Here is a 10,657-nt window from a genome sequence, read left to right on the forward strand (position 1 = left end):
AAAGCCCACATAAGCTAATCCTGGGTTAATGTGAACTTTAATTCGAGTATATTTACTAATCCATAAGGATATGTCCAAAAGATTTTTGTCCCTAAGTTTTGTCTTAGACTTTTCTTTGCCATTAGCTTAAAATGAGGCTTTAAAATCATCTTTAATGAGCGAGACTGAGATGAAAAACTCGATTAAGTTTTAATCGTGGATTAGCGTTGGTCGGCTTTCGAACAACCGGGCCCTGGGGCCCGTTTCTCGAAAGTCCCGGTAACTTCCGGGCCCTGTTAACTTATCGGGGCCGTTATCGGGAAACTTTACCGGGTCCGATAATGCGTTTCTCGAAGCACCCGTAAACTTTCCCGGTAATTTCCGGGCCCGGTAAAATAGGGGACCATTGCCAGACTCTTGTGCGCGCTTCACGCTCGTTCGCAAGAGAAGGAGAACGACTTAGGACTACACGTAATCCATTCAATTCATTCGAGAAAAGCACGGTTATGGATGAGACAGGACTGTCTTCATGCTTTTTGAAGGACAATGCAATACGTTCTTAGTTTAACTTTTTCGTTTTATCAAAGGGGAGCAACCAAGAGAGATCACTATTTTGCATCATGCATGGTATCGGCAATTACTTTCAGGAAACTCCCTGATGCGAAATAAAACCTGAAAAGGATTATGAATGTTATCAACATGACCTCTTGTTGTGGGCATCAAACTAATAGTCAGGATCATTATATAATTCCTTCAAAGCTGTAGAAGAGATGAAGCTAAGCAAGCTATGGCGACCGCCGGGGAAACAGTGTCTGTGTGGTGTTCTATTGCAACGCCTATTTCACAGTTCGTACTGATGCAAGTTTACTTTTAGCAGCCTTAGTAAGTATAGAGAATATTGGGAATAAGGAAGGATCTCATACAAGTTTTAAAATTGAATAGCTATAGTTCAACTAGGGTGATTTGATCGTCTTCTACGGCAGACATCAAGCACTATTTTTACCGATCCGAAATCGGCTTTTGTATCATACTACAAGGCTCGATCAATTGAAATGCGACTGAAACTATTTTGCGAAAAGTGGAACGATTTTTTAGTTCTTTATTCTCGTTTATCTATCGTGTGTAAGCTTCTTATTCTTTTTCCCTTTAGCTAATGCACCAAACACTGCATTCGTGTATTTCGAGGACGGCGCATAATTCGACTCACATCGCGATCGCTCTGTTTATATCAATGGTTATGTTTACATTTATCTCAGTGTAGCATGTCAGATTTCTAACTTTCTCCTTACAACAAAGAAAACAATATCGCTTGCTGTAGGATTAGTTTTGAATGACAGGAACCCATTTTATGCTAAAAAGGAAGCCATTTCGAAGCAATAATGTGCGGCGAGTGAGCCGTGTTTACATGACAAAATATTGATTTATTTTTTCTTCCGCCGTTGGTTGATAATTTATAACAATAAAATAGTAATAATTTCAAATTTATATAGCGCCCATATGCAAACACCATAAGCGCTTTTCAAACATCTAAAACAACACTAACAGCAACAACAACAACAACAATAGTACTACGCCTGTATCCGGAGCCAGCGGGCAGCTTCTCACTGTTTTTCTCCGCAATTCGTCTCCAAGTTCATTCACGAGCCACTCGATCCTAGCTCGTGAAAGCCTGAATCTTTCTATGACTGCACAGTCGGCCATGTCGGCCAGAATGGGTCGTCTTTGACAAGACCGAGGTCTTCTAACTAAACAAAAAAGTCCGCCTCCGGCCGCCATTTTGTTTAGTGTTGCAACATTTGCGATTTCCCGGTAAGTTTACGGGAGGTCATGACCTTCCGTAAATTACCGGGCAAGTTACCGGGAAATTTACCGGGATCGTAAATTACGGGAGTTTCGAGAAACACCCGTAAACTTATCGGGGACTTACCGGGCCACTTACCGGACCCGATAAGTTACCGGGACTTTCGAGAAACGGGCCCCTGATCTCTTAGTGAGACCCATTTTTGTCTTGTGGTTCGTTTCCAGGGAAGAGCAGGAAAAGCTGAATGTCTGGGTCGCGCTAATGAACCTCGAAAATTTGTACGGCACACAAGAGTCTCTGGTGAAGGTGTTTGAGCGAGCACTTCAGCAAAATGAGCCTAAGAAAATCTTCTTTCAGTTAATTGGGATCTACACAAGAACAGATAAATTGGAGGTATGTTGTCTACGGGAGGCAGAATGACTGTTTTAAAGCCCGTTTACACATTTGCGCAATTTTGTGTCGGCGGTTTTAATGCAATTTTAGCCGAGCTTGAGTTGCGCTTTTAACTCGCGTGTCAAAACTAGTGGCGGTTTCAGCGCGATTTATCGTCAAGATGTGCCAGAAGTTTCAAATATGTAAGAACTTCATGCGAATTTACAGGATTTCACAGAAGACCCATAGCGATATCCCGCGAAAAGCGGAGCTGGTTTACACGTGCAATTTGAATTCGCCGGTGCTACAAAAGTTGTACAAAAAATCACGTGTAAACGTGTACACGTTTGATTTTTTATGCAACTTTTATCGGACGCACATCGCAATATTTCCCGCGCAAGGTTGATACTTCAAATCGCTGTATCGCTGTACGTTTTCTGAGAAACCCTTCAAGCTTGCATCAAGTTTCAAACATGTTTGACACTTCTGCGACATCGTGGCGACAAATCGCACTGAAACCGCCTCTGGTTTACACAGGCGATTCGCAACTGCATCTTGAGTGCACAATAATTGCACATTGGAAGTTTCCTGTTAAACAGAAAAAAAAAATTATCTCCTCACGATTTCATGATGTGATCAGTTTATTTTTGCACCCAGCGTTATTCCATACCGTCAGAATCCGTCGGACGGACGGACGGTCTAATTGCCCTTTTTCCGGTCTTACCTCTTCGTATACTCTTCATGGTCTAACCGATCTCTTTCGTTTGCCAACCAGTTCCTGTATTTTTTACTGTCCTGTCTTTCTCGTCCACAGCTCTTTGTTACTGTTTTTTGCTTTGGTCGGTATATCCATTCTGCATCCTTCACTTGAGGAAAGCGGCCAAGATTAATTTCCCTTGTTGCTTTATTTTCAGTTGGCGGAACAGTTGTACCAGACCATGAGTAAGCGGTTTAGTCAAAGCAAAAAGATGTGGGTCGGTTTCGGGGCGTTCTACATGAAGCAGGGAAAGCTTGAATTGGGCAGAAAACTACTGCAAAGAAGCCTCAAGAGTCTGCCCAAGAGAAAACGTAAGTTAATAAAGGTTGTACATTAACAGTTTAATTTATTCCTCAGTTGGCTTGTTTATACAAAGCCTCGTTCCCCCCATCCAGAAAAAGTGTAGTATTGAATTCTGGTTTAGAGCTCAAGGAAGATGTGTGGTTATGTAATTCAATTTGTACCGCGTTTGTCGTTTCAAATTGTAACTTAAACTCGACGGATCCCGGGTTACTGTGAACCGCCTTTAAAAAATCCGCCCCTGAATTGAACAACGATAGACTCGATCTTCAGTTGTTTCTGTGGGTTATTTCGTCTGTATACGCTTTTGTACACCTTGACTATCTGATCTCCTTTACGTTTTCTTCGGCCTTCTGCTCTCCTGGAGACCTACACACGAAAGCCGTTTGCTACGGCTGACGACGTTTGCTTGCGTTCACCTGTCTTGGCTGCCAAACAGCCCTTATGTCTGGTGCACGGATCTTCATCGTCTGTGGAAGGTTGCTCTGGCTGTAGGCACTTTGTGCCTCGCTCCTTGATTGAGCGCGCGAGTTCTGTGAACTGTCTAAGCCAAGGCCATTCTCGAACGAAAGCGAGGGTAATCGTGAATTTAGTTTGCGCGCGTTTTCCGCGCTTGGCACTGGTTGCACGTTTCCCCGGGCACCTGTTTCAAGTTCTCCAGCTTACACGTTTGTCCGTCTTTAGCGCAGGTTTATATTCTGAGCTGTGCATTGCGCTATTCCTGTTTATTATGTTTAATAGTCAGATGTGATTGCATTTTCTACTTTACTTTTGGATTGCGAAAACTAAGACAACACCAAGAATTCTTCTTATGCCTCGTTCTCATAATTTCCTTGCAGATATTGAAACTATAGTACAGTTTGCCCTGCATGAGTTCAAACACGGCGAACCTCAGCGAGGGCAGACGATGTTCGAAAGCATTTTGACCAACTATCCCAAGAGAAGCGATCTGTGGTCTGTGTACCTGGACATGATGATCAAACAAGGAGACCTGGAGCCTGTTAGGTAAGCAACAAACTCACTAGTGTACTGTCAGTTTATGCGAATGTTACAAACGCTAGGCTACATTTGAAAGATGGGTTGAGGGAATTGGGTCACCACACTATAACTCCCTGGATATCCCAGACTCCCATCAGTCAATTCTATCAAGACTGGTTGCCACGTGCCCTAATAGACCCTTCTTCAAAATGGCGGCAACAGATTTGAATGAGTTAAAATTGAAACTGAATGAAAAACTGATACCAGCACTGGAAAGAGCACCTTAACTTAAATTAGTAACCTTGCAAAGCATCAGCACATTAGGTGTTATATCAGCTTAGGAAATGTAAGATGAAATTTGACAAATTTACAGACGTTTGTATGACTGGGGGTATACGTCATACCCCCAGTCATACAAACGTCTGTAAATTTTTCATTTTCAACTTACATTTTCTGAGCTGATATTACACCTGATATGCTGAAACTTTGCAGGGTTAGTAAAGTAAAAGTGCTCTTTCTAGTGCTGGTATACGTTTTTAATTTTAACTTATTTGAATTTTTGGCCGCCATTTTGGAGAAGGGTCTATTAATCAGAGCCAACGTGCTACCTTTTCAGCCAATTTGATGCAAAGCCCAGTCAAATTGCCACGTTGTCTACCCGTGTCTTCCTGCGCATGATTTGGTGTTGAGTTCTGATGCGGAGACATTGTTTACCCCAAACTTTTCTTGGGTGCACAAACGGGGAAGGAAAGAAACAAAATGTGTGTAAAAAGAATGAGAAACACTGTTTGCTTCTCGGAAACAAGGAAGAAAACGGTTTCCGCAACAAATGTACGTTTTCCCTGTGCGCGCAAACGGCGAAGCAGCTAAGGAAATACGTTTCCGCAATTTATGTTTCTGCGCAATGGTCCACAATATTTCCCCCGCAAGGGCCTTCAATTGCGTATTGTAGACTGGCTGTATGTGATTGTCGCAGTCTGGATTGTTGACCATCGTAATGAAAAGCACACTCTAAAAACGCCATTGTTTCTGTTTGTTTTTGTTTCCTTTTCCTTTTGTTTCCAGGCAAATATTTGAAAGAGTTATCCACATCAACTTGTCTTCCAAGAAGATGAAACTCTTCTTTAAACGCTACTTGGACTTTGAACGAAAGTATGGCGACGCATTCAGCGTAGAAAAAGTCAAGACCAAAGCCATGGAGTACGTGGAATCCAAGGCTGCTCTGAGTTAGCGAGAGCGGGTGTCAGTTTGAGGTGGACTCTGAGCAAGTAACAGGGGAACTTTTTCCGATCACTAAGAACGAAAGTTCGGCATTAGTGCTTGGACCTGACAGCAATTTATGTCAACTTTGACATTCCTCCGAGTTGTTCAGTGTGATTTGACTGCAAGAAATGAAAAAAAAAAAAAAAAAAAAAAACTGGCATTAAAACCCAGCCTCGTAGAAAGGCGCGAAAACCCGTGAGGCCGCGAGAATTAATTGCCATGACGGCAACAGTCGTGTTAGCGGGGACGGAAACCGAACCCAATGACTTCCTGTTGACCCGAGATAGCAAAGAACGATTTTCCGGCATGTTCCATTGGCAGGTTGTTACGTCACCACTGATTTATTTCAGTGTCTTTTCTTTACCGTTAAATTTATGCATCAGTGAAAATGTCCCTGTCTGATAATAAATTAGTTAATTTATCAAATAACTCGCACGGTCCTGCCTTCGCTTTCATAGCAGAAATTCGCCCAGAACTATTATGGAAAAATGCCTGAGGCCTGAGAAAGCCATATGGACCTGCTGAGACATTTACAGCGACGCGCAAAATGATTGAAGGGCGTTATTATTAAATGTCTAGATTTCAACTTCTAACTACAAAATTTTGTAAAAAGGAATCCATTGTCATTATCATACCATTGAATTATTTGGGTTTTAGCAGCTTGATCACATGCTCTGGTGAGAAAATTGTTACTACTGATTTCACAGTAGGGGTTTTTTACATTATGGTTTGTCTGCATGGTCCGCCTATGAAGGAAATTCACACACTAATTGAGTCTATAGACTAAAATCTGAGTTCCGGAAATGTGACAAGTCCACAATGATCTCAGCGCTGTGGAGGAATTCCTTCCCCATTGCTCTGATTATTTGGGTAAACATTTGCACCATCCACAGCATCCCCATATTTATGTTTTATTCTTACCCACGCATCTGCATCTTGCGAATTAATTCTTTCGATTAGATTAGAGTCTTGAATAGCGAATCATAGCCTGCGAATCCAAGAGCATTAGTCTGGTAGAGAAGTTTTCGTGCAGCAAGGGAATCCGTCAGTGCGCGCTCGCTTCTTCTTGATTAACTTTCCCTGACCGGCATGGGGCGGGTGAGGGGGGTGGGGGGACGGAAAGCGGGGATGTTTGAAGCGAAAGGGGAGGAGGACTACGAATCTTCCCTTTCCCTCCCCCTTTTATACGAAGGCTACACTTTCTCTGACGAAAAAGGGATGCTATCTTTTTATCCACGAGAAGCGAGACGCCCGTTTTAAGTTAATTTTCTCGCAGTCTACCATCTTTCCCCTTTTCTTCCCTGTCGGGCAGGAGAACCTTTTAGTAGTCCCCTGCTAAAACGGGCGAAAAATAAAAATACTGCGAAGGAGAGCGTTATTTTTTTCATCTTTTTCGCCTTTTCTGTGCCCCTGGTCTCTAAGGATAACCAACTAAGAACAACCTTGGTGTATATGCATGGGCGATATGGGAGAAGCGGCCTTACACCCATAAAGTGCCGAATCGAGTACCGTGCCGAAAACAGTATGACGCATAAATTATGACAAATTTTGAAATACCGGAATTGATGACCTTCTCGCCATAGGTCACGACGGCTACTATAAACTGACGGCATTTTCTATTCAGGATGATATTTTAAGAAACTAAATTTAACCACAGCTCAACGCCATTTAAAATACAGGAAAAAACGCCATTGCACATATGTTTACGTGGGCTTGCGACACAAAGACTCGAGCAGACATTTTACGGCAACAAAACGTTGTTTTATTTCTTAAATCTAACTGTAACAAATTCAACTGAACTAAAGAAACCTTTCGTTCATTTGTTAGTCTCTTACTAAAATCAAAACTACAGAATTTAAGTCCTATCAGCAAAGGCCTGAGGGATAGCAGGTCGAAAACTTTAATCTTAACAGTACAAGAGTCAAAAACCAATTCAAATTAGTGGTCTGATCAGCTTTTCAAGTTATTGCATAGTTCAGTAAAGTCTTGGTTCATACTAAACTGATGTGACGCTTTCCTGTTAGGGTCACATCGACAGGGTTCCAATGGCTCTCGTGGACATATTGATTACAGTACGTGTCAGATACTTCAGTATTGGACTATGCAAGGTTAACGGCTCCGTTTCTTTGTGCCTAGAACGGTTTTCCATAATGAGGAAATAACTTTTTTAAAATATATCACCCTGTTTCTCACATAATTTACGGTCATATCTAAAATGACAACGGTAGTATTTAATTATTTACTTACCGTGGAGTCACTGCTATTTCAACGAGTTGTGGTCTCATCTACTCCAACGCGTTGTGGTCTCATCGACTCCAAATTTACAACTTGCGACGTCCTCTAGTTTTTTTGTGGGTAGTCATAAGAAAGTAGACATCAAGGATGTTAATGGTGTCCTAAACTGGTTATCGACAAAATAGACACTAAGCAGTTTTAATTGCATGTGTTGATATAGGCTTCTGTAGTAGTTCCTTACTTTTTTCATAAGCTCCTCTATTGTTTCCGTTGGCTTTCCTCCAACAGCCATGTCCTCCAAGTTGTTCATATATTCAAGGAATTTTGCCCTTATGAAGACATAAGAATACTATTTCTTTTGTTTTCCTTTCTTTAAAGTCCTGTACAACATTACCTATTTTAAAAAGGTACAATACGTAAAGTAAAACAATACATACCTTCGCTCTTTGTCAATCTGTTTCTTGCTTTTCTTTCTTGTGGGCGTTTTTGTTTTTTCAGTTGCAGTTTTCTTTCTCTTGGATGACCCTTTCGATCCAGCAGCAACCTACAAAAAGAGTAATGTAGCGCCCACGTTACACCACCAGTTTCTTTTTGATCTTGTACAATTTCACATTTCTTTACCTCTTTCCTTTTCCGAGGAAGTTTTTTCCCAGCAGTAGGCTTCTGCTCTTTCTTGATTTGCTCTTTATCAATCTCAAAAAGTCGCTCTTGGCTGACTGGGGGGAGCTTTAGGGGCTCAAATCGTTCTGCATTTGTTTCCAACTCAACTATATCTTCATGTTCCGTTTCAGCGGGGCCATGGCATTTCTCATTTCTACAATACGCAAATTTATCGAATTGAGCGTTTCTTTTGAAAATATAAAGGAAGACAACAATCACCCTACAATAACGTACCTTGTCTGCATTGACGTTTCCACTTATACAATATTTGATGCAATCTAGCGACGAATTGTGGGCATGTCGTTCTGATAGAAATCGTTACCAAAGTGAATACTTGCCGCCTCGCCGAAACGTTTCATGCATCTTAGCATGTCATTTGCCACAAAGAATAACTTACCATAGTGAAGTCGAACTTGACATTCTTCACTTTATATATAGCATACTGAAATAAAGTAAGAAATGTTTGTCATGTATGGCAAATATCCCCCGGGGGGGGGGGGTACTCCCTTATATGGGCTATATAGGTATGTGCGGCGCCAAAGGGTATGGTTTTTCAGCCGTTTTGGTGATAAATAGGGTATCGATTTTAGCCATTTTGCCGCCATTTTGGTAATAAATAGGGTATCGCTTTTTGCACTCTAGTCTTGAATTCGTTTTTTTAGCAGTTACTTCTTCATCATGATGTTTACGGCAACTGTGTACGTGCCGCAACGGCTTGTCACGCCTTTAACATTGGTCTGCACTAGGGAAATAATTATAAGGCAGGTCTGAAACAGGGAATTGATTTAAGGGTCAGGTCATAAATAGGTTAGGGAAAATCGCAGATTTTGGTCATAAATAGGGTAAGGGTTTTGGGAAGCGGGCCGCACACCCCTATCCATTTTTTTTTTTGGGGAGTACCCCCCCCCCCCCCCGGGGCAAATATCTCAGCAGTTGGCTAGCAGAAAACTAAGATGCACCCTTCAGCAGGGCCAAAGAGGATAATTACCATTAAGCTAAATACTCCACAGTCGTTTCTGTATGTCTGTAGGGCAATGTCCTGAAAGGAAACCATGTTATCTTAGTGTTAGCTAGTGTATTAATGTTCGGACATGGAAACCATCGTACCTCCAACGAGGAGTGGGGTGGGGAGTTAAGTGTCCCATTACGTTTTAGGAGAACGTGGAATATGTCCGCGGTTTATAGTAGAAACTTCGGCAGGAGATGAGAGGAATATCACGCCAAAGTAGCTCGACCTTCGAAATATATTTGTTTTCGTGTTAATTTTGTCCTCAATTTCAGTACATGTTAATGGAAAAAACATTATGTGGTAAGTAGAGTAACGAGGACATTTATCAATTGCATGGGCAATGTGCGTCGTTGTGGAGCATTTAATAATTATGCCATTAAATCACCTACTTTACCTCTGCAGCCATTTCGCCTGCAAAAAATGCGAGCGATGAGTTTATAACCTGAAAAAATACATAATGAGACATCTGTCAATTCTAATACAGTCGAACCTCTTTATTACGGACACCAAGGGGACAGGGATAAGTGTCCGCATTTTAGAGGTGTCCGTTTTAGAGAGGTCGGCTTTATCAGTGGGTTTCGGTCTCTCAGGGACCAAGTGAGCTGTCCGTAATAGAGAGGTGTCCGTATTATAGAGGTGTCCGTAAAGAGAGGTTCCACTGTATCTCTTACCGCACTCAAAAGTGCCGCATAGCACTAAAATGATGTAGCACAAGATTTAATTTACGCTGCGGATAAAACCAGTTCGACACCTAAACGTTAGAGTATGCTCTCGTGGAGCAGCCGAGTTTTTAACTTTCTGTTACAAACCTTGTCATTCAAATCTTCTCCTGGTAAAGGAGACTTAATATCGGAAAGGTTCAAGCCACATTGGAGCGTTCGCTCTTGCGTATCACCATCCATTGCCTCTGCGAACAACTGGTTCACCTATAGAAAAGGGGATCATGGAAAGATGGCATAAGAACCGTTATTATAGCGCGTTTCCTAAATCTTTAAAATGATTCCACTCCTACTCACCTGATTCATCGTTTTACTTTCACACTGTTTCCAAAAAGGGAGGTCTTTTTCCTCTCCTGGAAAGAAGGAAGACAAACAAGAGGATGAGTCTGACTGTCTCGAAAAGGAAATACAAGAAAGTTCATTATATCCGCAGCTTGTAAACAAGAGTTACCTTCACAGTGCTTGCTTCCTGACCTTCCTGACCGTAGCTTGCTTGGAGTAGTATTAAATGACGTATAATCTCTGTTTGCGATACACGCTGATCACTTCTTGCGCAGTCGCATGTAGGAGCGGCATTCATTTGC

General features: G+C 41.9%; 2 protein-coding genes across 9 annotated transcripts in view; one reads left to right on the forward strand and one right to left on the reverse strand.

Moving 5' to 3' along the window:
- Positions 1 to 6,038, forward strand: part of LOC146476712 (protein RRP5 homolog) — a 44,799-nt gene extending 38,761 nt beyond the window's left edge. Inside the window, exons 45-48 of the mRNA XM_085114179.1 lie at positions 2,005 to 2,173; positions 3,067 to 3,220; positions 4,049 to 4,214; positions 5,253 to 6,038. Coding sequence (XP_084970305.1) covers positions 2,005 to 2,173; positions 3,067 to 3,220; positions 4,049 to 4,214; positions 5,253 to 5,418 — 655 coding nt within the window. The 3' untranslated portion in view covers positions 5,419 to 6,038. The remainder of the gene's footprint in view (positions 1 to 2,004; positions 2,174 to 3,066; positions 3,221 to 4,048; positions 4,215 to 5,252) is intronic.
- Positions 6,039 to 7,765: 1,727 nt separating this feature from the next.
- On the reverse strand, positions 7,766 to 10,573 carry LOC146476713 (uncharacterized). Of its 8 annotated transcripts, XM_085114199.1 has the most exons (7): positions 10,525 to 10,573; positions 10,371 to 10,426; positions 10,164 to 10,280; positions 9,749 to 9,796; positions 8,743 to 8,787; positions 8,580 to 8,650; positions 7,872 to 8,229 (listed from the first exon to the last, which is right to left on the reverse strand). In XM_085114199.1, exons 2-6 carry the CDS (start codon positions 10,377 to 10,379, stop codon positions 8,624 to 8,626), a joined length of 246 nt encoding a protein of 81 aa, XP_084970325.1. In that variant the 5' UTR covers positions 10,380 to 10,426; positions 10,525 to 10,573; the 3' UTR covers positions 7,872 to 8,229; positions 8,580 to 8,623. The 8 variants fall into 8 exon arrangements, with proteins under 8 accessions (XP_084970321.1, XP_084970323.1, XP_084970322.1 ...); XM_085114195.1 differs by lacking the exons at positions 8,743 to 8,787; positions 10,371 to 10,426; positions 10,525 to 10,573 and adding an exon at positions 8,307 to 8,499 and having other exon boundaries at positions 7,766 to 8,014; positions 8,123 to 8,229; positions 9,334 to 9,796; positions 10,164 to 10,264; XM_085114200.1 differs by lacking the exons at positions 7,872 to 8,229; positions 10,525 to 10,573 and adding an exon at positions 8,241 to 8,499 and having other exon boundaries at positions 10,371 to 10,518.
- Between the last annotated feature and the right edge of the window lie 84 nt (positions 10,574 to 10,657).

The sequence above is a fragment of the Pavona decussata genome, unplaced genomic scaffold (assembly GCF_977016875.1).
Source record: "Pavona decussata unplaced genomic scaffold, jaPavDecu1.1 SCAFFOLD_73, whole genome shotgun sequence".
Taxonomy (NCBI): Eukaryota; Metazoa; Cnidaria; class Anthozoa; order Scleractinia; family Agariciidae; genus Pavona; species Pavona decussata.